The 26,877-nt window shown below is 45.3% G+C and overlaps 1 protein-coding gene and 1 long non-coding RNA gene across 2 annotated transcripts; one reads left to right on the top strand and one right to left on the bottom strand.

Moving 5' to 3' along the window:
• Positions 1 to 15,986: 15,986 nt before the first annotated feature.
• LOC139186813 (uncharacterized) lies at positions 15,987 to 16,809 on the bottom strand. The gene is made up of 2 exons (XR_011570419.1): positions 16,641 to 16,809; positions 15,987 to 16,212 (listed from the first exon to the last, which is right to left on the bottom strand). It is a non-coding gene; the product is annotated as an uncharacterized lncRNA (long non-coding RNA).
• A 481-nt stretch (positions 16,810 to 17,290) lies between these two features.
• Positions 17,291 to 21,167, top strand: HEY1 (hes related family bHLH transcription factor with YRPW motif 1). Its single transcript, XM_019974029.2, has 5 exons — positions 17,291 to 17,579; positions 17,836 to 17,911; positions 18,056 to 18,139; positions 18,418 to 18,499; positions 19,417 to 21,167. The coding sequence occupies exons 1-5, from the start codon at positions 17,491 to 17,493 to the stop codon at positions 19,998 to 20,000; spliced, it is 915 nt and encodes a 304-aa protein (XP_019829588.1). The 5' UTR covers positions 17,291 to 17,490; the 3' UTR covers positions 20,001 to 21,167.
• The last annotated feature ends 5,710 nt before the right edge of the window (positions 21,168 to 26,877 follow it).

Genomic DNA, 26,877 nt, shown 5'->3' with positions numbered 1-26,877 from the left:
ATATGGAGAAATTCCTTGCAGAGGGGCAGTCACTCAGAATGTGACCTTCCTGTCCCTTATTGCTATCTCTCCCACCTCAGGCCCACCTTATCCCAATTAAGTTCCATGTCAGAGCCATATACACACCTGCCTCTTGGGTATCACTACTTGGATGCCCCACAGTCACTGACAACATGGCCCCAACTCAACCCATCATATCATTCCATTTCAAGCCTGTTCTTTGTTCTCCAAGTTGCCTGTCCCAGTGAATCCCACCATCACTCTTCCAGGTGAAGACAGAAGCCTGGAGTTATCCCAGACTCTTTCTAACAGTTTACTGCTGCTGCTAAGCTGCTGCTGCTGCTGCTAAGTGCCTAAGTACTAATGTTTGGTCCCCATGTTCTTTCGGTTTCACCTTCCAAATAGCTCTTGAATCTGGACCATTTCCCCATCTGGTTCCTCATTGCAGTCTCTTACTTAGCTCTCAGCCTCCACTCCTTGCCTCCAATCTGAGCCCCTTCAATCCATTCTCCGAGCAACTACCTGAGTTATCTTTCTAAATGACATATGTGATGATCTTCATCTTTTCCTTAAATCTTTTTGCATTTAGGATAAAGTCTGAATGCCTCAACAAGACTTTTTATGATCTTCCCCTCCATCCCTGTGTTATACAGTTGTGGGATGCAGGACACGGGTTTGCAAAGCACCTCATACTCCATCAAGATCTATAGGCCTTTTGAACCTCCTGTTACCTGTTTCCAGAATGCCCTTTTCCCCTTCCTCCCTTGACCACTTGTTATTTGTCTTTGAAATGTCAGATGAATCATTCCTTCTCTAGGAAGTCTTCCCAATCCCCCTGCTGGGCTCTGGCGCCCCTCCTCTGGCCCTCACAGTTCCCAATGCAGACCTCCACTTCTGAGTCACTCTTTAATTATTGGTTTACATACTTATCTGTCTCCTCAACTAGATTTATAAGTGACTTAAAGACAGGTTCTGGGTGTTTCATCTCTCCATCTCCGCCTCCCGCCAAGTGCCTGGCAACAGGAGATGCTCGAAACATCCTTGCTGGATGAATGAAGTCACCCTTGATCTTCCTCCACGGCTCTGCTGCTTTCCAAGGCAAGGGCAGAACCTTCTTCCTTTTGCTACAGCATACATGGCTATGCGATGAGTTCTTATGAAAGCCAGCTTTCCTCTTATTTATAGAGAAGTATGGATAATCTTGTATCTTCAGGGTGGGAACTTCCATTGTGAGAATGGAAACGTTACTAATCATAACCCAACAAAAAGCCAAAGAACAGAGAAAGTAAGTAAAAAAAAAAAAAAAAAAATTGGGCCCATGTATTTTGTCAAGCTGACTACGGTCCTCTGTTAATGGTCTCTGACAAATGCCTGAGCCCCTTCTAAAAGCTTGGCACCCAAGTGCATGAAACTCAAAGGCTTCCACGAGGCACTGACTCACTGCATTTCCCTCTTCTCCTCCTCCCCTCTCCCATTATATATAGGGATGCAAGTGCTTGCCTTATTCCGAGTGTGGAAACACATTTTGTTTTGTTTGAATGAAATACCTCTCCTCAATGATCCCATCTGGAAAAGACTCACTGAACAAAATTGTGGAAGGGATTCTGTAAGGCATTTCCTAATCAAGTTAGAACTTTAATGAGAATTTCTCTTTTAATCCTGCTTCTTCCAATATTCCCGCCCTTACAGCCCACCCCCCCACTCCCCGCGCCCTTGGTTGCCATTGCCACTCAGTGGCATTTATCCCACAATCTACATTTCTTCCCCTTCCCTTCCCACTCCCACCCTCCCGAGAGGCAGAGAAGGAGGCTCAGAGGAGAAAGAAGCCCCGTGTAGCTTTCAGCCTGCCCGACTCCCCACAGAAGTGATCTTGCTGCTTTTAGGACGGCCACACGCCTCCCAGCCAGCCAGCAGCTCTAACTAATTAGCACACGTGATGGGAATTGGAAACAAAGTCGCCAACAATAGGAGCGTGGGAACCAGGGCTGCGCCGCAATTACAGCTCCCCTCCCCCACAACCCTCCCAAGTCTCCCCGCACACCCCCAACCTCCACCCCACCCCCCGCCTTCCGCTGCGGGCGAGGCCCCGGCCGCCCCAGGAGGGAGCCACCGGGGCCTCCCTGTCCCGCGTCCCTCCGGTGCGTCCTGCTGCTCCTTTGCGTTCTCTGAGCATCTGCGCACAATAGCGGGAAACGTGTTTAGGGAACCTTCGCTCCGACCAGATCACGCGGGAGGTCAGTTACCCTTTGTTGGGAAAGAGACTGGGAAGAAAGACGCTCGTCAGCCATCCTCCTTGCGACAGCTTAGGGGCCCGCCCGCTTAGGAGCGCACGGCCCCCCGAGGTGGGGACCAGGCACCCCGCGCAACATCTGCAGCCAGAGGCTTGGCGCCGCGGGGAACGCGCTCGGGGTTTTATTCTACGTCGGACGAGTGGTCTCCGCCCTTTCCCCGAGCTACTACAGAGGGATTGTGCCGGGGCGTCAGTGCAGTGTCAGCAGGGAGACAGCAAGGACCCAGCGCTGGCGCCTCCGAGCCGCCCGCTCCTTTACTAGCGCCAAGTAGCTCCGTGCGCATGCGCGGGGAGGTCTTGTCCAAGGTTATTTGATAGGATGCTGCAAATTTGCTTCTGTCCTTTCCTGGGGCACTACCTTCTATAGATAACGCCTTTATTGAAATATAATTCACATACCATACTATTCATCCACTTGAAGTGGATGATTCAGTGGTTTTTAGTATATTCACAGATAAATACAACCATCGAGAGTCAGTTTTAGAACACTTTCATCCTCTTAACAACAAAACCCCAAACCCCTGTACCCGATAGCTTTCACCTCCCCTTGTATTACTCCCTCCTTCTCACTTTTCCAGCTCTAATGTACTTTCTTTCCTAGATTTGGCTCTTCTAGACATTTAATCTAAATGGTATCAGATACTATCATTTTTGCTGACTGCTTTCTTTCATTTAGCATGTTTTCAAGATTTGTCAGGTTGTAGCATATATTACCGGAGAAGGCAATGGCACTCCACTCCAGTACTCTTGCCTGGAAAATCCCATGGACGGAGGAGCCTGGTAGGCTGCAGTCCATGGGGTCACTAAGAGTTGGACACTACTGAGCGACTTCACTTTCCCTTTTCACTTTCATGCATTGGAGAAGGAAGTGGCACTCCAGTGTTCTTGCTTGGAGAACCCCAGGGACGTAGGACCCTGGTGGGCTGCCGTCTCTGGGATTGCACAGAGTTGGAAACGACTGAAGCAACTTAGCAGCAGCAGCATATATTAACACTTCCCTTTTTATTGGTGAATAATATTCCATTGCGTGGACTATACATACATTTTGTTAATCTGTTCATTAGTTGATGGACATTTGATTGCTTCCATTTTTTGGCCATTATGTGTAATAGTGCTATAAACAGCCACACTTAAGTTTTTGCCTGAGCGTCTTTTACATTCACACTCAACTTTTTTTGCCTAAATATTTTTATTATTATTTTTGGTCTTGGGTAAATACCCAGGAGCAGAATTGCTCAGCTGTGTGGTCACTTCATGTTTAACTTTTAAGAAAACCAACACTCTGTTTGCAAAAGTGGTAAATTGGGTGGTAAATTCCAACCTGGCAATGTTGGGTGGTTTCAGTCTCTTCAGATCCCCACCAGTATTTGCTATTGTTTGAGTTTTTTGTTACAACCATTCTAGTGGGTGTGAAGCTTTTCCAGTGCTAAATTTCTAAAGTCTTTCTGGGTTTAATAACTAGACTTGCATAGTATATTGCAGAAGGATCATGAATGGTAAGTTACTCAATCAGCTGCTAAAACATAATAGTATCACTGTTTGTGGTGACAACTAAAGTAGAAAGTAACTATTTACGAACATGGATCTGAGCATAGAGCTCAGAGCTGGCCAAGGAAGCTCTGGTTTAGTGCTGAGTCCATCTGTTACTTCCCACGCCCACCACCCTATTCCCAAATCTCAGCTTCTACTGTCTGCAGCAGACCAGTTATTCCCATACTATGTGATTAAAAATGACCCTGTGTATTCAAAAACTTCAACTGGCAGCAAATCGTTACTCTGGTTTGTGTTGTCCAAACCCAAAGTTATTTTCCTGGAACCAGGGTGTTTGATCAGGATTCAAGTTTATTTAGATATAAGCATAAATTCTCCTTTATAGAAAACTGCTTTTATAATAACAGTTATAATGTTTCTGTTTACATGACTAGCTGCAGCTCACCAAAGGGGTGGGTTACCATGTTACAGTTAAAAACTCCAGACAGCAAATTGTATTTATAGCAATGAAGGATAGGGGGGAGAATCCCCTCCTGGCCTAACCTAGTTACTTCTCAAATTCAGAAATGACTGTTATAATCTTCCATTTATTTAAAAAATGTAGTATTTTTCTTAAGCACAGATATTATATTGCACATAATGATTAAAGCAGGAATATGCTTGGAATACTGTTGGAAGAGGCCATATGTAGCCAGACAAGCAGCAGACATTTCAGGTGAGGCATTTGTTGCATCTTTACCTTTGCTCGGTTTGACTGTTATTCTCAGTCTTGGGCTGCACCTTAGAATCATTTGGAGAGCTCGAAAAGCTTGCCATCCTAAATGAATTAAATCCCAATGCCCGGTTTTTATTGTTTATTTGGGGGGTGGCGGTAGTTAACTTCATGTTTTATACCAGATCCCTCAATAGATAAAGTGCAGCTAGAGTTGAGGTTGGGGTCTGATCTGTGGTTCTCAAAGCAGGGTTCCAAGACCAACAGCATCATCACCTGGGAAACTGATTGAAATGCATAGCCCTGGGCCCAAACCAGATTTAGTGAATTAGAAACTGCCCAGTAGGGACCAGAAATCTGTGGTTTAACAAGTCTCCAACTGATTTGAATGTATGCTAAAGTTTGAGGTCTAGCTAGAAATTCTCCACTTTGACTCCACACTGGAATCAGCTCAGAACTTCAAAATGCCTGGGTTTCATCCCCAGGGATTCTGATTTTAATCATCTGGGGTGTAGTATAAGAACTGGGATTTTAAAACAGACTTCCCGATGATTATACTACCTGGCCAGTTGTAAACTATACATCTAAACCAGTGATTCTTAAAGTGTGGTTCAGAATGTGCAGTATTGGCCTCACCTGGAAATTTGCTTGGGCTACAAATGGTTGCAGGCTTCCCTGGTGGCTCAGACAGTAAAGAATCTGCCTGCAATGTGGCAGGCCTGGGTTCGATCCCTGAGTCAGGAAGATTCCCTGGATAAGAGAATGGCAACCCACTCCAGTATTCCTGCCTCGTGAATTCCATGAACAGAGGAACCTTGTTGGTGAGACAATCAAACACGACTGAGTGACTAACATACACACACACATGGTTGCATCCACGCTATATCTACTGAGTCAGACATTCTGCAAGTGGTGCCCAAGAATCTGTGTTTTTGAAGCCCTCCATGTGATTCCACTGCTCACAAAAGTTTGAGAACCACTCGTCTAAACAGCATAGTTCTAGGTCTGAAGTTGGGATATGTATGGCAACCCACTCGAGTACTCTCGCCTGGAAAATTCCATGGATGGAGGAGCCTGGTAGGCTGCAGTCCATGGGGTCACTAGGAGTCAGACACGACTGAGCGACTTCACTTTCACTTTTCACTTTCATGCATTGGAGAAGGAAATGGCAACCCACTCCAGTGTTCTTGCCTGGAGAATCCCAGGGACGGCAGAGCCTGGTGGGCTGCTGTCTATGGGGTCACAGAGTCGAAAATGACTGAAGCAACTTGGCAGTGGCATAGTTAAATAGGGGCTTCCCTGGTGGCTCAGCTGGTAAAGAATCCGCCTGAAATGTAGGAGACCCCTTGAGGAGGGCATGGCAACCCACTCTAGTATTCTTGGCTGGAGAATCCCCATGGACAAAGGAACCTGAAGGGCTACCGTCCATGGGTTTGCAAAGAGTTGGATAGGACTAAGCAACTAAGCACACATAGCTCAATACAAAACCGGTAGGCCCTGGAGGAACACACTTTGTTTTTATATAATTAACATGTATTACTAAGTTCTATTATTACCACCATAATGTTCACCTAGTTTTTAGTTATTTTGCCTTTGGATTTGAAGGATGACCTTCTTTATGCTTTTATTTTTATTTGCTAATTTATTTGTGCTTCAGAGGCCTGGACATTTCATTTAACTTCAGGGAAACAATGGTTTCCTTTCTTCTCTATGGAGCCCTTCCCATGGTAAACCTATTTTGAGTATTCATGGTTTCTCAAGTAAGCAGTGACTTTCTTAAGACAAACATCAAACCATTACCATAACCAGCAAAATGACCCCCAAATTCAAATCACTTCATTTCAGGGTTTAATATATATTCTAAGTTAATTAGAAAAATACAAAGTTCTTATCATCCGAAGGACCCTGGCTATTTCAAAGATATATACTGGATGCTGTGTATCTCATCATGATCTTTTGATAGACTTGAAACCAAGCGACTTGTTTTCTCCTCAGCTGTCCTCTCTTAGAGCCAAGTTTCTCTATTATTATAGCAAAGGCTAATGATCTTCTAAAACAGTGGCTCTTTGAGTGTAGTCCTTGGATCAGCAGCAGCAGAACAACCTTGTTTTTGTTGTTCAGTCGCCAAGTTCTGTCCGACTCTTTGCGACCCCATGGACAGCAGCACTCCGGGTTTTCCTGTCCTTTATCATCTCCCAGAGTTTGTTCAAGTTCATGTCCATTGCATCGGTGATGCAGGTAACTTTAATGCATGCTAAAAGTTGAGAACCACTTTCTTGAGCAGGAAATCTGGGAATGATTCTTAACTCATTATCTGGCAGGGCAGTATTATCTCCATCCAGTGACACGCCAAGTACTGCTCAATGTTCTTTCAGAATTTCTTTCCCTTTTTTCCCCCCTTCCTAAAACCATAGCCTTAATCCTGGTTCATTCCCAGAAGATTCCCAATTCCAGGATTTCTTTCTAATATGTGTGGATTATTTTGTATCACCTCAACTTTGTGATAGGAGAATTCAAAATCTCTACCTTCAGTTTCTGAACCTAATTAGATCATCTATCCCATTTCACTTTTCTTTGCTCTAGTGGGCACGGCAGTCATTTTCCACTGGACCGTCCCTCGCCCGCCCTGTTTCCTTGTACTTGAGGCCTCTTTTCTTTACAATGACACAAACCATCACACCCTCTTATGTTTCCTCTCCTAGCTCCACTTATGCCACACATACAGGTATAGAGAATAAAGGCAGCAAGTTGCTTTTGACCCTGACATTGGAGTGTTTCATCCTGCACAATTCTTCCTTCACTCACCATCCACCAGCATATTCTTACTCTCTCTCTCTTACACTTAAAATGTTGAGTCCAAGAGCCCAGATTCCATGAATAAACAGAGAACGCAATATGAAAATTCCTCTTAGGGAACAGTATGGATGAACTTGTGGGTTTCTTATCTGTTAATCTGACTGCAAAGGAGAAGCAGAAAGAAAATGCTGACAAAGACAACACTACGATGTGCTCTTTTAGTTTCTCTCTAAGGTTTTTGTGTGTCCAGTTCCAGAAGGAAGAATATTTACAGCCTATAATATGGTGCCTTGTGTAGAAAACTCTTAATGCTCAACAACTTAAAGCAAGAACTTGTGTGTGTGCATACACTTGCATGTGTTTTCAGGGGATCTAAGTTCACAATGATAAAATCCAAAGAACTGTTAATGAATTTCTCTTGCAAAACACTCTACTTCCTTTCTCTGCACCACAATTACTAGCCGTAGTTCTTGGCAGGAACTCAGTAGAATGGAATCCAGATATGCTGTTCCATATAAGAACTCTGTCACTTATCAGTAAGGATTGAATTGGAGGGAAAGAATAAAATAAGGTAATATTAAAAATTGGGCTTCCCGGGTGGGTCAATGGTAATGAATCTGCCTGACAATGCAAGAGATGCAGGAGACCTGGGTTCAATCCCTGTGTTGGGAAGATCCCCTGGAGAAGGAAATGGCAACCCCCTCCATTATTCTTGCCTGGAAAATTCCATGGACAGTGGAGCCTGGCAGGTTACAGTCCATGGGGTGGCAAAGAGTTGGACATGACTGAGTGACTGAGCACACACAATATTAAAAATTAGATAACATTGATTTAAAACTTAATTCTTCTAGTCAGATTTCAAGGGGGAAAAAATCTCAATTAATGTTGCATGTTGACAATAATTTGTACCAGAAGAATAAGTTTGTGTATGTGTTAAGTTTTTTGTATTTTAAATAGAAAATTTAGAAACAAAGATGGTCTGAATAAGTACTGTAAAAATTTAATGTGGGCTGATAGTAGAATGAAATTTTGGTTAGGGTCACCTTTATAAGAAATACTTAAATTCCTTAATATTTTAAGATTTGCTTAACACATACAAAACATTAAAAAAAAAAAACAAACATTAAAACTGGGTGTGAAAATTTACTAGGAATCATATATTTTTCCAGAGGACAAGTTTTTAATCTCAGAACTGTGGGTTCTCAGAAAACTGCACTTGGAGTTTGAGTACTTTGATTAAAAACTTTAAAAAATCATTTAAAATAAGTATAATGATAATTGTGTATGAACCGAGGCAATGACATGTCATAAAACATAAGCAAAAACTAATCAAGCTGTTTTCAAAGCTGAATACATCCTGCTTGTCATAAATTAGGGCATATGTTTAAACCCTATGAAAAATTCTGCCAATTCATGTTTCTGTTTCTATTATTTATTTTTTCCAGTGGGAAAATATGTTAATTTTATGCTATTTACTATGCATTATTGTTACTGAATACAATTCAGCAAACAGAAGAATCCAAACAGCCAAAAATAGCCAAATATTTGAGAGTATTTCTATTTTTTTAATTAATTAATTTATTATTATTATTACTTTTTGGTTGTCCTGGGTCTTCACTGATGCATGCGGGCTTTCTCTAGCTGCATTGAGTGGGGGCTGCTCTTCAATGCAGTGCACAGGCTTCTCACTGTGGTGGCTTCTCTTGTTGCTGAGCATGGGCTCTAGGTACTCAGGGTTCAGTAGTTGCAGAGCGTGGGCTCAATAGCTGTGGCTCATGGGCTTAGTTGGCACTCAGTGTACAGGATCTTCCAAGGCCAGGGATTGAACCAGTGTCCCTTGCATTGTAAGGTGGATTCTTAATCATGCTGGACCACTAAGGAGGCCCCTAGAGTGTTTTTAATGTGGTAAAAGAAAAGTTTATTCAATTATACCTTCTGTTAAGATCTTAGGAAGTTGTGTCCACCACAGTGGTACTTTCTATTTTTTTTTTAAATTGGAGGATAATTGCTTTATAATGTTATTTTAGTTTCTGCTTTTAATTTCATGGCTGCAGTCACCATCTGCAGTGATTTTGGAGCCCTTCAAAATAAAGTCTCTCACTATTTCCATTGTTTCCCCATCTATTTGCCATGAAGTGATGGGGCCATACATCTTTTTTGGGGGGTGTTAGTTCTAAAAGGTCTTGTAGGTCTTCATAGAACCGTTCAACTTCAGCTTCTTCAGCATTACTGGTTGGGGCATAGGCTTGGATTATGGTGATATTGAATGGTTTGCCTTGGAAATGAACAGAGATCATTCTGTCGTTTTTGAGATTGCATCCAAGTACTGCATTTCGAACTCTTTTGTTCACCATGATGGCTACTCCATTTCTTCTAAGGGATTCCTGCCCGCAGTAGTAGATATAATGGTCATCTGAGTTAAATTCACCCATTCCAGTCCATTTTAGTTCCCTGATTCCTAAAACGTTGATGTTTACTTTTGCCATCTCCTGTTTGACCACTTGCAATTTGTGTTGATTCATGGACCTAACATTTCAGGTTCCTATGCAATATTGCTCTTTGTAGCTTCGGACTTTACTTCCATCACCATTCACATCCATAACTGGGTGTTGTTTTAACTGGGTGTTGTTTTTGCTTTGGTTCCATCTTCATTCTTTCTCCACTGATCTCCAATAGTATATTGGGCACCTACCGACCTGAGGAGTTCATCTTTCAGTGTCCTATCTTTTTGCCTTTTCATACTGTTCATGGGCTTCTCAAGGCAAGAATACTGAAGTGGTTTGCCATTCCCTTTTCCAGTGGAGCACGTTTTGTCAGAACTCTCCACCATGACCCGTCTGTCTTGAGTGGCCCTACATGACATGGATCAAAGTTTCATTGAATTAGACAAGGCTGTGGCCCATGTGATCAGATTGGTTAGTTTTCTGTGATTGTGGTTTTCATTCTGTCTGCCCTCTGATGGAGAAGAAGAGGCTTATGGAAGCTTCCTGATGTGAGAGATTGACTGAGGGGGAAACTGGGTCTTGTTCTGATTGGCGGGGCCATGCTCAGGAAAACTTTAATCCAATTTTCTGTTCATGGGAGGGGCTGTGTTCCCTCCCAATTGTTTGACCTGAGGCCAAACTATGGTGGAGGTGATGAAGATAATGGTGACCTCCTTCAAAAGGTCCCATGCATGTACTGCTACACTCAATGACAACTGCAGCAGGCCACCACCGACCCATGCCTCCACCTGAGACTCCTGTACACTCATGGGCAAGTCTGGATCTGTCTCTTATGGGGTCACTGCTCCTTTCTTCTGGGTCCTGGTGCCCACAAGCTTTTGTTTTTGTCCTCCAAGAGTATGTTTCCCCAGCTGTGTGTAAGTTCTGGTGGCTCTATGGTGGGGTTAATGGCGACCTCCTCCAAGAGGGCTTATGCTGTACCCAGGTCTACTGCACCCAGAGCCCCTGCCCCTGGAGCAGTCCACTGCTGACCTGTATACCTCCAAAGGAGACACTCAAACACAGTTCTGGCTCAGTCTCTGTGGGGTCTCTGGGTCCTGGTGTGCATTTATATCCAGAACTACCTTTAAAGTGGAGTCTGCCCTGGTGGCTCATAGGTTAAAGAGTCTGCCTGCAATGCGGGAGACCTGGGTTCGATCCCTGGGCCCAGAAGATCCCCTGGAGAAGGAAATGGCAACCCATTCCAGTGTTCTTGCCTGGAGAATCCCATGGACAGAGGAGCCTGGTCGGCTACAGTCCACGGGGTCGCAAAGAGTCAGACACGGCTGAGCGACTTCCCTTTCACTTTCACCTTGAAAGTATGAAAACAAAAAGTTTCATTGAATTACTGAATTTTGAAAATACACTGCAAATTAGTATTTGAATTATTTTGAGAAAATGTTATAAATTACTACTTGCATCATTTTAATTGAGAAAAGAATATGCTGGAAACTACTCTTTTAGGGGGCTTCCCTGGTGGCTCAGACAGTAAAGAATCTGGGAAACCTAGGTTCGATCCCTGGGTTGGGAAGATCACCTAGAGGAAGGCATGGCAACCCACTCTGGTATTTCTTTCCTGTAGAACCCCCAAGGACAGAAAAGCTTGGAAGACTATAGTCTGTGGGGTCACAAAGAATTGGACACAACTGAGCGACTAAGCACAGCACAGCACTCTTGAAAAGTGTCATAGAATCAAACCAATAGCAGGGATTCAGATATGACTTTGGGCAAATCTCCTGCTTGTCTCTGCTGGGCTTCTTCTAAAACAGGGAAAAAACAGTAATTCCTCCTCCTTGGTTTACTGTGAGGGTTCAATGAATGATATATGAAGTTCTTAAAACTGCCTGGCATATGGTAAGTACTGTGTGAGTGTCTGCTGTTTATTTAAATTTTTTTTTCAAGGAACTGGGTTCTCAGATTAGTCAACAAAGAACTTTAAATCAAAAGTTATATTCAGAACTCAATAATAGTTTTTGTTAAGTTGCTTTTCACTGCTTAATTTAATTTTCTGTGGGTCAGTGGTCTTTAATCAAAAGCTAAGTGTATCCATCCTTATGCTAGTAAAGAATTTCCTAAAGTCTATTCTTTAGGGATGCTGTTTTAGTAGACTATTAGCAGATGCTATGTGAAAAAAGATGATGAACTTGGGTAGTTCTGAGTCAGACATGACAATGAGGCTTCTTTCCTTTGGACTTCTCAAAACTGTGCATGCTCTCATGCACCCTGAGATTGCCAAGAGTTTCCCAAATGTATATGAAAACAGATTCTTTTATTTACAGAGAATCTTGAAAGGTTAATGTTCTGTGAAATGCACTTTGGCATTTTAAAGATCCTTTTCTTTTTCAAAGATGGAGTGGCCCATCTTGAAGGAATGCATTGACAGGAGCAAGAAAACCTACAGAAGCTTCCTCTTAAGGGGTCCAGTCAAACTGGATGGAATAGCCCATGTTATTACCATTATAATTCATATGCAGAAGGCATACCATTTATATAGTATCTTTACAAAATACTTTGTTTCATTTTACCTTTCAGAAAGGCAAAAACCAACACTGAATGAGAATTCTTAATTTACAGATGAGGAAAGTGAGGCTCAGAGGAGAGAGGTGAGAGAGGTGTGGTCATGGGCTCCAGGTCACAGAGCCAGGGAAGGAGGATTCAAACCCACACTTGGAATCCTCTGTCTCTCCCACTGTACCACACTGCGGTCTGATGGGATTCCAATTAAACATTCCTTCAGGGCGAACACAGAGGGTCTTACATCTGACCTCAATTAGGAGAGTTGAGAGTGGAAGTGCATTTTTGTGTGGCATGACATGCCACAAGGCAGTGTGGCGTCTGAGACAGGCATCCAGAGAAAAGAGGGAAGCGTGGGGACCAGAGGAAAACTGGCACTTAGAATTTGGGTCTGACGGTTTGGGGTGACTCTGCTTTGTGGTTTCTGATTTGGTGGGTTCTCATAAAGGAGCCAGCTCTGAGCTCCATAAGTATGTGACTTATTTGTCCTCAAACCCATAGCACTGCACACTCAAGGGATGCTCCTTAGAAAGACACTCAAAAAGCACAACTTTCACTAATAATGAATAGCAGATGCTTCTTTTTTTCGCTCTACTCAAAATAATCTAGTGCTTTTTGAAAAAGCACTTTCTCATCATCTTAAAAGGATATTACTTCCTACTCTTTTTAAATTTAATTTTTATTTTATATTGGGGTATAGTTGATTTTCAGAGACCCTTATGATCTATTTGATTGTGCCAGGTCTTAGTTGCAGCATGTGGGATCTAGTTCCCTCAGCAAGGATCGAACCTGGGCCCCCTGCCTTAGGAGTGCAGTGTTAGCCCTTAGACCACCAGAGAAGTCCCCAGTTTTATTTAATATGTCTAGACACTAGATGCTTATTTACTCATTAGATGTATAACACAGTATCTGAAGAAAACTGAGGGGTAACCCAGTGCTGAGTTTATTTACTCATTGGTAAATCAGGTATACTAATAGTTAGTAATAACAGCTACTATTTGAGTGCCTACTAATGGCTCAGCACTATGTAAAATGATTTACATAATTGACTTTGTGACAATGGAAAATAATAATTATTAATATTCCCATTTTACAGAGAGAACTGAGGCTTAAAGAGGTTAAATAACTGGCCACTTAGTCATGCAGCTAAGATATTGTTCTGAATACGTCTTTCCCACATATCCATATGAGTAGCTTGATAGGGACTGTGGCTTCCCAACCCAATGCTCCCAGCTTGGCTCAGTGACCAGCACATAGGAGGGACTTTATACGAGTTTGTCAAGTGAATGCATAAATAAACAAGACCTAGATGTTTCAAACACTGGCTGACTTCACCTAAAAGTCATTTTAACAAAGGCGTTTTGCCTCAGAATGGAGAGAGCAACTTGTCTGAAAGCCCAAAGTGAGGCAGCCCCTGTCTTTTTGAGGCTGTGGGTGGAGTCTGGCCCTCCTGCACACCATTCACAACACCTGTTTGTTCTCAGTCACCTGCACTCATCAGCAAATTGCCAGAGAAAGGGCATCACCGAGGACATCAAAGTAAGGATGTCTATAGTGGCTAAAGCCCCTGTGGATTAACTGACGGTTCATGACTTCTTCCAGGATGGTTTCCTCACCTGGCTTCTGCTGTGTCCCTTCTGGACAGTTGGCTATCCTTAAGCCTCTTTCTCTCCTTTTTCCCTATGCAGTCTCTGGAGTTCTCCAGTGGGACTCAGCCACTGATTCCCACGGTGGTGGTATTTTTTTTTTAATTGGAGTATAGTTGATTTATAATGCTGTGTCAGTTTCAGACATATAGTAAAGTGATTCAGTTATATATAATTTTTAGTTCATTTACAATGTTGTTAGTTTCAAACATACAGCACAGTGATTCAGTTATATATATACATATATTTATTCTTTTTTAGATTCCTTTCTCATATAGATGGGGTTCTCTAGTGGCTCAGTGGTAAAAGAACCTGCCTGCCAATGCAGGACTCAGATTCAGTCCCTGGACTGGGAAGATCCCCTGGAGAAAGAAAGGGCAACCCACTTCAGTATTCTTGCCTGGAAATCCCATGGACAGAGGAGCCTGGTGGGGTCCATGGGGTTGCAAAGAATTGGACGAGACTGAGCACATATACTCATACAGGTTATCACAGAACACTGAGTAGAATTCCCTGTGCTAAATAGCAAGTCCTTGCTGTTATCCATCATGAACAGTAGTGTGTGCGTATCCATTTCAACTTAAGCCTGTTTCATATAGAAATGCTGGAGTTGTGATTTGAGGCTGAGCTCTTTTCCTCTGGAGGTCTCAGGAGTTCATCTCTGAAGAAGCCTGGCTCAAGCCTAGCCCTGTGAGTGAATTCCCAAATCTTGAGTACCCATCTATTCCAGGGCATCTCTTCCCAAGAAAACACAGAGAAAGGCAACCTACAGGACACAAATAACTAACTAAACCCAGACTCAGACTAGGCAAGGAATGGGCCTGCATGCAACCTGGAAGAGGCTGGTACTGCCGGAGCCACGAGTTATAAAAGAACAACACTCCCATCACCCCTCCTCCAACCCCCTGCCTTGGAAAAGGCCCTTTCCCTAGAGGCTAGGCAGCTGTGCTCCAGGGGAGAGGGGGGTCAGTGTGCCAGAGTCAAAGCTCAGCACACTGGAAATGATTATTTTAATCCAGACCTCACTTTTGACTGAAAAGTAATACTGAGTATGGGAGAAATATCTTGTGTAGGTATCAATGTGGGTGAGGAATCCTCAACCCCTTTGTATTTTCCTCTCCCTCCACCTATCTGCAGCTTGCCCACGACTCAACAAAGTGGCCTAAATGGGCCAAGGCAGGAAAGGTTGACTCACTTGTAGATTCCAGAGGCTGGGAAAATTTACAGAACCACAGAAGGCGGGGGGGTGGGGGGGGGGGTGGGGGGGTGGGGGGTGGGTAGTGGACACACTGACTTCTAGGGCAGGGAAAGAAACTGAAAGTCAGAGAAACTTCTGGAAGGCAGGGGGGAGTGGGTGGATGGTTTCCTATGCCTGGACCACCAGGTTCTGGGAGGGAAGCAGCCGGTAGCAATGACTTGATAGACTTAAGACTGCGGAGGCTGAACTGTGATTGTAGCAGACCCTAGAGAGCTCTGTCACTTGAGCCAAGAGCTGAGAAAGGAAATAGTGGGGTTATCCGCGGGGTTGGGGGCTGGAGTGGGGCAGAACAGCTGAGAAGTGGCCTCCGGTGCAATACCAGGGCCCAAGGGTGCCTGGTGGGTCAGCAACAACAAATCCCAGTTGGCTGATGGAAGGACCCAGCCTAGACAGGAAAGCAGAAAGAGGCACCTGGGAAGGACTTGAGGGAGGGGCTTGAGGTGGTAGAGGTTTAGTGGAATACGAGGTTCAGTGAGAGTCAGGAAGTGGCTTACCGTGTCAGGGTGAGCGACTGAAAAACATCCGATCCCTATCAGGCTCAGGCCACTGAGTGTGTGGCGTCTGAAATGTGGGTATTGAAATCAATAAACTAAGGAGGGAGAGAAACGGACTAGCAACTTGCAAAGGTAACAATGTTTCTATCATGCTCAACAATATGTATCAGGCAGTCCATCACTGAAAGACTGCAGTCCCCGAGTGGACTTCAGAGGAATATGTACTGCTCTGCCCCTTTGTCAGGGGAGAGAGATGCCTGGATTCCTAAATTCAGAACAACCTCCTACAAATCAGGAAGCAGTCCGAGATATACAATATATATTCGTAAAACATCTATCTCCTTGAGGCCTGGGAACTACACGTAGCACCCAGACCCGCCACGCCACCCCCAAGGCAGGAGGTGTGCAGGGGGCGCGTGTGTGTCTGGTGGTCAGAGATGTGAATCTCAGCAGCCAGGGCGGCCCCAGACGTAAATGCTCACAGTCCCGCCACCCTGTCGCCCGCTGACAGGATCTGGCCGCCAACGCCTGAAAAAAAAAAAAAAAGAATAGCCCCAGCTGCCCCCTCATCCGTCCACCCCTGCCCGCCCCCCACCCCCCCGCCCCAATTGGCCCAGCAAACAAGCGCTCCATTTCCCCGGATCCCAGATGCACAGGGGAATTTATTCCATCTCGGAGGCTGGGAAGCCCCTGCGGAAGCTAGTCCGTCTGCTAGTGAGGACACAGCTCCAAAACCCGAAAAAGAACATTTCCCGAAACCACATCTTCCCCTGCAAGCGTCCGGGGCCCCGGGCTAGTGGCCACAGTGAACGGCGCCCCGGCGGCCGCTCTCCTGGAGCCCCGCACCCTCCGCCTGGCGTCCGGCGCGCCGCCTGGCCAGGTGCTTCGGACCCGGCTTCGCCTGCGGCGTGCGCCTCCTGCCGCCGGACACCCGCGGCCCGGCAGCCGAGATTTACCGCTGTGCAGGGCGGCGGCTTCCGGGGCCGCCCGGCGCCCAGGCTCCGATTACAGGTTCACACGGGGGGCCTGGCCCGCGGCCGCCCAGCCCCCGCCGGCGCGCCCTCACGCGGCCCCGCTCCCCCGCCTGCCCATTCTTCTCCATTCATGCGGACGCCCAGCGCCGCCGCCGCCGCCGCCGCCGCCAGCGCGGCCGCCGTCGCCGCCGTCGGTCGCCCGGATTGGCTGGCGGCCGCGGCGCCGGCACTTTCCCACGGCCCGCGGCGCGTGCGGCTCACCGGCGGCGCTACAGGCGCGGCCCTGGCGTGAGGCCAGGCCAATCGGGGCGCGCGGGGCGGGGCGGGGCCGCGGCCGACGGCGGGCTGGTGTCCCGGCCCGGCCTCCCCCGCCTGCCCGCCGCCGGCCCTGCGCCGCCCGCGCCGCCTCCTTCCTCCCCAGCGGAGGCCCGGTGGAGCCCCTGCGGAGCCGACACACCGCCGCCAGGCAGGGGCGGGCGCGGAGGGCGGGCCTGGGGTTAGCCCTCGGCCTCAGCCTCGCCCCCGCCCCTCTCCTGAGAGGCTGCCAATCAGAGGAGCTAGAAACCGGATTGGCCGAGGGAAGGCTGTTGCCCGGGAGCCACCGCCCCGCCCCTCCGCCCCCTCGTCCGCCCCCTCCACTCCCCCGCCCTCCCCAGGGCCCTGGGAAGGGGCGCAGCGTGGGAAAGGGATGGTTGAGTTTTAACCGGAGGCAGAGCGTGAGCCGGACCAGTGTGTGCGGAACGCGAGCAGTCGAGCGCGGAGAGGCGCCGCTTCAGTTAACTCCTCCCTGCCCGCCGTGCCGACCCTCCCCCAGATTCCCCGCTCAGCCAGCATGAAGCGAGCCCACCCCGAGTACAGCTCCTCGGAAAGCGAGCTGGACGAGACCATCGAGGTGGAAAAGGAGAGTGCGGATGAGAATGGGTGAGTTGGCGGCGGGAGGCTAGCGTCGGCTGGCCTCGGTGACAGCGCACGAGGGCCCGGGGCATGCCGGCGCCCTGCACTGACCTCCGCGCATCTCCGGCAGGCCTCCGCCCCGGGTGAACGACCCGGAGGTGCTTTCAAGCCCAAGTTGCCTAAAAAATCTGAGTACGGGTAGGGCGTGGGGGCGACCTCTCAGATCACCTACTCTCGCTTAACGGCGATTCCTGTTTGTTTCTTTTTCCCCCTTTTCATTTAGGAACTTGAGTTCAGCTTTAGGTTCCATGTCCCCAACTACATCTTCACAGATCTTGGCCAGGAAAAGACGGAGAGGCGTGAGTCTCTTTACAGTGCACCCTTTTTTTGGGGTGGGGGGAGGCTGTTTGTTTTATTAATTAACGGGAAGAACCACCTTTCTTCATTTTAGAATTTACAGTCGTAATGTAAATGTCTCCCTTTGTTTTGCCTGCTTTCTCCAGATTATTGAGAAGCGCCGACGAGACCGGATCAATAACAGTTTGTCTGAGCTGAGGAGGCTGGTACCCAGTGCTTTTGAGAAGCAGGTAATGGAGAAAGTAGGTAGCTCTCTCGGTGTAGCTATCCACGCCTTCAGAATCCTTCGGCTCCTTAATCTGAATCTCACCCGTGCCTTGGGAAATAACCGCGTTTGTGAGAAGGAAATAAATTCATCCAGATTCCAACATGTTTTGCGAAGATAATTTATTTTGCTGTTGTCTATGCTTTTATGATTTACAGAGCACATCTATGCGTATATATTTCAAGTTGTTCCCCAAAGGCAGTAGGTGCCAAATCAGGTTTTTGTTGTTGTTTCCTTTTGTAGGGATCTGCCAAGCTAGAAAAAGCCGAGATCCTGCAGATGACGGTGGATCACCTGAAAATGCTACACACTGCAGGAGGGAAAGGTACGTCTCTAGTCCGGTGGGGCGTCTGCGTGTCTGGGGGCAGAGTGATCAGCTACCCGCGGCTAGGATTGGTGCAGTCGCTGCTTTATTTTTACTGTGCGCTTTGGGGGTGGAGAGAGGACGGTGTGTTGTGTGGGGGGTTGCCTGTCGGTGTGCCTTCGCGTGCACATAGGTTTTCTCCAGTGAATTCATCACCCCAGCCCTCTGCAAATTAAGCTTATGCACCTTCTTTTGGAAAATACCTATTATGTGTGACAGCTAAAGTTGTGACAGCTCTGGTCAGGTAGCTCAAACCACATTTGTTTATTAACCTTTTGGAGAAAAAGCTCCCCCCCCCCCTTTTTTTAAAATATATATGGTCTTAATTTCATATACAAGATTCTTAAAGAATAACCTGGCACATGACTCTTGAGGAAAGAAACCTGTTGTGATGAAGTAGAGAAAACTCCAAGGAAGGTGGGGGACCGAGGTCTGTGTGTCTGTCTCCAGCCGGAAAATGCTCTACTCTGGACCAAGTGCCTAAAAGCTCCGTGATGATAACTTACATCTGTGTGTCTAATGAATTTCACTACTCTGTGGTTTTTCTGTCCTTGATGTGTTTTTTGTTGTTGTTGAGGGAAAACATTAAAGGAATGAACCTAGTTTCATCTGCCGGTAGGGTATAATTCCAGTTTCTGCTTGGCAGTTTCTAATTGGGCTTTGAACTTGCATTAGCAAACACATACTTCTTATGTTGATTAATGCAAAGATTTTGGTCGACTCCCAAATATTTGGACTTTGAGAAGAGCCCGTGAGTGCTTTTTTTTTTTTTTTTCCTTAAAGGATGTAGCTATTTGCCAGGAAGGGCTGCCTTTGGGATCGAAGAAATGAGGGAAATGAGCGAAGCTCTGAGGTCTTTCTTTTGTTCGTTTCCTCAGGCTATTTTGACGCGCACGCCCTTGCTATGGACTATCGGAGTTTGGGGTTTCGGGAATGCCTGGCCGAAGTCGCCCGTTACCTGAGCATCATTGAAGGACTGGATGCCTCGGACCCTCTTCGAGTTCGCCTGGTCTCACATCTGAACAACTATGCCTCCCAGCGGGAAGCGGCGAGCGGCGCCCACGCAGGCCTTGGACACATTCCCTGGGGGAGCGCCTTCGGACATCACCCGCACGTCGCGCACCCCCTACTACTGTCCCAGAGCACCCACGGGAACACTGGCACCTCGGCCTCACCCACGGAATCCCACCACCAGGGCAGGTTGGCCACAGCACATCCGGAGGCGTCCGCTTTGCGAGCGCCCCCTAGCGGCGGCCTTGGACCGGTGCTCCCGGTGGTCACCTCCGCCTCCAAACTCTCTCCACCCCTGCTCTCCTCCGTGGCCTCCCTGTCGGCCTTCCCCTTCTCTTTTGGCTCCTTTCACTTACTGTCTCCCAATGCACTGAGCCCTTCGGCACCCACGCAGGCAGCAAACCTTGGCAAACCCTATAGACCTTGGGGGACGGAGATTGGAGCTTTTTAAAGAACTGATGCTGTAGAATGAGGGAGGGGAAAGCTTAAATTCCCAGCTGAGCTGGGCTGTTGCCAACATCACCTTAAAGTCATCGGTAAAATAAAAAGGAAAAAGGTACACTTTCAGATAAACTTTGTTGAAAGACGAAAGGTTTGTTGGTTTACTTTTTCTTTTTTAAAGTTTTTTTAATCATGTCATGTATTAGCAGTTTAAAAAAAAACTAGTTGTTAAATTTTGTTCCAAACATTAAATTGAAATAGTATAAACCCACAAATTGGTGATAGGTTTGTACTGTGCCTAATTTACTTTGTTAACCTGTCTAAGAAAGATCCCATTTTTGTCCCAAAGTTTTGGGGATTTTAACATTTAGTATTTTGAGTCTGTTTGTCTCCTTGTATAGTTACAGTCTCTTTTTAGAATTAATTTTCCAAACCACTGTGCTCAATGTTAACATGATGCTATTTTGTTAATATTTTGACAAGTAAGGTATTGTATAAATGATATTCTTTGGGGGGCGGGCTGTATTGAATTTTATATTTCTGAATAAAGCGTTGACAAATCAGATGATCAGCTTTATCCAAGAAAGACTAGCTAATTCTCTGCCTCCTACTGCAGTGAGGTGAATGTACAAACCATTAGGGGCCCTGAATCTGAATGACCAGTCACTGTCGTCTGCCAGGATTCACAGTTCTGGCTTGGCTAGGAGAGGTCTGGGTTTGGAGTTGGTAGGAAGGGACAGACGACAGTTGCATAGAATATGTCTGCATTTATCAGCCTCAAGCAATGCAATGAATTTTTAATTTCACAGATCTCAAGTTCACAGATGTTAACATGGATAAGTGATCATGGTGTGCAAGTGGTCAATGGGATAGTCCAGTGGAACCTGTTAAATTCACAACCTAATTCTTCCCGGAGCTGCCATGTTTTCTTTTCACTGGGAATGTTTATGTTGTGTTCTTCTTTTTGGCGCATGGAAATATGGTTGTTGAGATAACTTAAAAGGTCTTTGCTGCCTTCTATTTGATTTATTTAATTTGATTTGAGCTATAAAAGCATCATTTTACAGGTCTATTCCTTTAGCAGGTATAGTTTAAGTGACCTCCACTGAACTGGGTTTGACCTCTGTTGTACTGATGTGTTGTGACTAAATAAAAAAGAACAAACTCTTCTCCTGTATGTCTTACCTACTTTAGCCTTTCTTTCTGTTGACTGAGATAAAATTCCTCATTTTCATTTTGCCTGGTCATCAGTTTTCTTCTGTTTAATAATTTCATTATTCTTGGTCTTTGTGATTTTGGATAAGGTGACTTCATTATGACGTAGAGCTTTGGTGTGGCTCCCATAAGAGGATATAGTGCTCTAGCTGTTATGTCAGATAATTGGGCCCTAAACTGATGATCTATGGACTAGAAACTTCAAATCCTGGTTGGGAGTTGCAGGGTGGGAGAAAACTCTGAAATCTTATAAAATAGTGTTGACTGTTCAACAGATATTTACTGAGGGCATTTGCTGCATGCTCAGTTGTATACAGGAAGAACAGAATATTTAATTTCTTCTTCTGTTTTTTTTTTTTTTTAATGGCAAAACAAGAAAAGCCAAACCTTGCTAACTCGGAGCCTGGGAGCCTGGGAATCTGGTGAGCGGTGGCAGGCTGTGATTCCACACCTGCAGGGCTCTGGAGTCTTGTCTTCTTTCCAAGGAATCTGTTTAACCCTTTAGTTGCCTATGACTCATGCCCTGGGTAGTGTGGAAACAGACACATGCTTTAGGTTAGAATGGAAATGCTTCCAGAACAGAGGCAGTCGTCTGGGCTCCCTGGGGAGAAGAATGCCTTCCCATGGCCTTAAAAATCGTCCTTCTGCCAATTAAGGAATCTCCTAGCTGGGAAGGAGTTGCCTTGATCCTGAGAGTGGTGGAGAGGTGAAGGAGAAAACCCACTCTAGCAGATGAGGTAGACTCACGCCTCTCTCCTCTGATTAAAAAATGAAGGCAGGACTTCCCTGGTGGTCCAGTGGTTAAGAATCTGCCTGCCAATGCAGGGGACATGGGTTCAATCCCTGGTCGGGGAACTAAGATCCCACGTGCCTCGGGACAACTGAGCCTGTGTACTGCAACTACTGAGCCCACGCTGTAGAGCCTGTGCTCTGCAACAAGAGAAGCCACCTCATTGAGAAGCCCTCGCACAGAAACTAGAGTAACCCAGCTCACTGCAACTAGAGAAAGCCTGCACACAACAACAAAGACCCAGAACAGCCAGAAAATAAAAAAAAGAAATGAAGGCAAAGTGAAGAATGCACTTTGAATTCGAGCAGTGACTTCTGGGTCCCTATGAGGGAAAAGGATGGAGACTGTGGCATTTTTCTGATTGGGATTTCAAATGCTAGCTCCCACTCAACCCTTCTCTGTGTGGCCTCAGACATCGGTGCCTCCTGTGATGCATGGTTCTGTTCTGAGCACTCCCCGTGCCATACAGACACTCTTTCTGCCTGCCATGATGGCTGCGATGGAAAGTGTTATGATGATTTCTGCCAAGTGTCAGTTTAATTTTAGCAACTGGGATTTCAAACGGCATTACAGCATTACTGAACAGCATTGTGCTTAGATGGTCTTAGACGTGCTCTCTGGCACCCAGGTTTGATGGCTGCTAGTGAGATAAGAAAGAAGTAAAGCCTCTCATTTTATTGGCTCTGCTGGAAGCTCTGTGAAACTGTAAATGTGGGGCTCATTCTGCTTGTCATGTCTATGGTCCCCCTGTCACCATTTGGTTACTCCTTTTTTCTTTTTTTGAGGGGGGAGACTGAGTGACTGAACTGAATGAGGGGGTCATTTTCAAGATGACTCATATTTTCATTATGAGTCATTTTCAAGATTACATAGTTTTCCAAAGAAATATTTCTGTTGGGCATTCCCTGGAGGTCCAGTGGTTAGGACTTAGTGCTTTCACTGCCAGGAGCCCTGGTCAAGGAACTAAGAGCCTGTAAGCAGCGGCCAATTAAAGAAAGAAAGAAATATTTTGGTTTCTTTTTCAACCTCTTCAAGGTGACGAGTTTCTGGAAATTGTGGCGATGGAGTCTGAATTACCTGGAAAACAGGATGGGATTATGATGATGAATTGTTCTTGCATGTTCAGTCACTTCAATTGTGTCCAGCTCTTTGCGACCCTATGGACCATAGCTTGCCAGGCTCCGCTGTCCATAAGATTCTCCAGGCAAAAATACTGGAGTAGGTTGCCATGCCGTCCTCCAGAAGATCTTACTGACCAAGGGATCGAACCCACATCTCTTATGTCTCCAGCATTGGCAGGTGAGCACTTAACCACTAGCACCACCTGGGAAGCGGACATAGAAAAATGAATGTAGGAAACTCATTTCTATTCTGAGTTGACGGAGTATGAAAAAAATTAACATCAGAGTCATTAGTGCCAGCATATTTTGATTTTATATATGTTTATAACACTTCTATCCATGTAGCCAAAACAGTTTTAGATGGCCTGTAAATGTACCTTATGGAGAAAATAATATCACTTGTCATAAAGAATTTGGAAGGCCTCAATAATTACCCATTATCTTCATTATATATATTAGCATGAATTAATGACATGAAAGATAGGTGGGCAGAATTCTTGTATAAGAAAAACCTCTTAAATAACTTTTAGATTTAAAAAGAAAAAATCCGGGATGTATCATTTCTAATTTATTCAATATAGTTCAATTAGGATGTACTTTTTATTCAGCTTTTCTTTGTCCCACTCTGTTACTCACAAAAAAATACTTTAAATATAGATTACTTATATTTTAAATCTCTCAGAAAATGTTATATCACCTAGTTATACTTCTCCTTAGCCCTTCTGGTATATACCAGTATCAGCTTTGATGCCTTCATTAGATTGCACTGATGATTTATAATTAAAATAACTTCAGAGCTAATAGCATTTGAGATACTGCTTCAAATGTGACCCAGTTTCTTTCACAACTGTAGCTCCAGGGAAGGGGGATGTCATGGGAAGGGGACCCGAACTCTGGGTCCTGCTCTGCTTTTGTCCTGCTCTGCTTTTATCCCAGAGCCCTGAGGTGAGTCATTTAAAATTCTCTGGACCCTGCTTTCTCCATCTGTCCCATAAACTGGTTGGATTAGATGGAAGTCCCAGGCATATATTTCCTAGGGACAGGCACTAAAACGGGAGGATGCATGGCTCATCAGTCAGTGAGTGCTGACCTGGGGGTACCTTCAGTCTGAAGGGTCACACCGATTGTGTCTCTGAAGGAATTTTGGTCCAGTGTTGCCAGATCTTTCAAATTTCTGGGAGCATCTCCAATTTTAGATTTTTATGTGACATATCCCCATTTAGGTAAGTCAGTAACTAATTCACTGAAACCTGTCTGCCAGTGTAGCAGTCAACTTTCAGCTCCTAGAGCTCTAATCTGAAAGCCTCTATGCAGGCTAAAATTTTCCAGTATCTTTGCCATGCACGGCCTATAGATATGCTTAATGGATAAACACTTGCCTAACAAATTAAAAAGTGCAGTAATTAGGCAGCTTTAGGTAGTTTTATGTAAAAATAATGGGAAGAGTTTTTAAAAATTATTTCTAGGTTGTCTTATTTCCTTATAGAGAGAGAAACTGAGGACTTCCCTGGTGGTTCAGTGATTGAGAATTTGCCTTGCAAAGCAGAGGACATGGGTTCAATCCCTGGTTGGGAAACTGAGATCCTACATGCTTCAGGGCAACTAAGCCTGTGCACCACAGCTAGAGAGCCCATATTCCACTGCAAGAGAAGCCCTCCAGCCACAACAAGCCCCAGCGCAGCCTAAATAAATAAATTTTTTTAACATAATTTAAAAAATAAGAGAAATACCCTCCAGCCACAACAAAGACCCAGGGTAGCCAAAATAAATAAACTAAAATTTAAAAAATTTTAAAAATAAGAGATATGCCCTCCAGCTGCAACAAAGACCCAGGGCAGCCTAAATAAATAAATAATTAATTAATTAAAAAAAAATTTTTTTTAAAAACAGGAGAAACACCCTCCAGCCACAACAAAGACACAAGGCAGCCAAAATAAATAAATAAATATTTTAAAATAATTTAAAAAATTTAAATATAAGAGAAATGGAAACCAGTTTTGTTCTAAGTCTGGACCTTTTGCAGGAACTTCTTCTGAAGATGCTGTCTCATCTTGGTCCTTGTGTTCACCTGACCGAGGAGGAAGACGGGGTCTCAGCCTGGTGGCCTTCAATGAAACAGCGGGTATGTAGCTGGCTGGTGACTCAGCACACTGAAGTCCTCAGAGGCGCCATCTGATTTCAAGAAGAAAGAAGTCCCTGCAGAGCGGGTTGTTTTGAACCTCACCTTGAAATAGAATGCCTGCTTTCATCGTGATGAGCTGCAGCCCTTGTCACTCAGATGCTTCAGTGTCAGCTCTGGGGTGGGGGCAGGGAGAGGGGCGAAAGCAGCAAAGGAAGGAGACACTCAGGTCTTTCTTTCTGAACTATCTGCAGGTATTGACATACATTTTCGTCAGAACTGTCTTCCCCCTCATCCCCACTACCCACCTCCCCACCTCCTTCCACGCGAGGCAACAGTGGAGAGATGGGTCTTGGGAAACTCAGTAGGTTTCTGGGTTTGGTGCTAATAGCCTGTGATTTTGTGCTTCTTTAGAGTTATGTTGTAAAATTTCCCATCGTATTTATGATTATGTTCATATTTTTCATTAATTGCTTTGTGTTGGGTTTTGATATATATTCAAGAAGGATGAAAAGACTGAGTTTGATTTGGAAAAACCCTTACTCATTCATAGGCAGTTGCCAGGTGGTCTGTGGCTTCATTTGGAAGAGACTCTTCTTTGAAAATATTTATTTATTTATTCTGTGTCAGGTCTTAGTTGCCACACATGGGGTCTTTCTTTGCAACCCACAGACTCTCTAGTTGTGGTGTGTTGGCTTAGTTGCTCTGTGGCTCATGGAACCTTAGTTTCCTGACCAGGGATCAAACCTGAGTTGGAGAAGAGACTTGAAAACACCATGATAGGCAGAGAGAGACTGGCTGATACCCCTGAGAGAGTTGATGACTGAAAATTTTCTGTAGCGACTTTTATTTATTTTTTAACCTTGGTGGTAATCTCTCCCCTGGGGCATGATTTATTTCTGTTTCTGGTGTATAGGAATGTTTCATGCATGCGGAGTTGAATCATAAAATTAAAGAAGGACATATCTGAGGCCTTAATCATCCTCTTTGACCTCATTTCCTACCGCCTGCCCCTCCATCACTCTGCCGCAGCCACACTGCACCCTGCTGCCAGAACACACAAGGCATGTGCTCACCTCCAGGCCTTTGCACTGGCTTTTCCCTCTCCCTGGAATGTTCTTCCCCTGCTATCAGCTCATCTGCCTGTAATCTGTCATTTACTTGGCGCTCCGCTCAAAGGTCGCCTTCCCTAGCAGTCTTCCCTTAGGACCCTATTTGAAATATCCCCCCCCACCACCCTTCCAGATCTTCAAGCTGATTTTAGAAAAGGCAGAGGAACCAGAGATCAAATTGCCAACATCCGCTGGATCATTGAAAAAGCAAGAGAGTTCCAGAAAAAAAATCTATTTCTGCTTTATTGACTATGCCAAAGCCTTTGACTGTGTGGATCACAATAAACTGTGGAAAATTCTGAAAGAGATGGGCATACCAGATCACCTGACCTGCCTCTTGAGAAACCTGTATGCAGGTCAGGAAGCAACAGTTAGAACTGGACATAGAATAACAGACTGATTCCAAATAGGAAATGGAGTACGTCAAGGCTGTATATTGTCACCCTGCTTATTTAACTTATATACAGAGTACATCATGAGAAACCCTGGGCTGGAGGAAGCACAAGCTGGAATCAAGATTGCTGGGAGAA

This window comes from Bos indicus, chromosome 14 (assembly GCF_029378745.1).
Source record: "Bos indicus isolate NIAB-ARS_2022 breed Sahiwal x Tharparkar chromosome 14, NIAB-ARS_B.indTharparkar_mat_pri_1.0, whole genome shotgun sequence".
In the NCBI taxonomy this organism is placed as follows: domain Eukaryota; kingdom Metazoa; phylum Chordata; class Mammalia; order Artiodactyla; family Bovidae; genus Bos; species Bos indicus.
The sequence above is the reverse complement of the archived record's forward strand: the minus strand, read 5'-3'. Positions and strand labels throughout refer to the sequence as shown.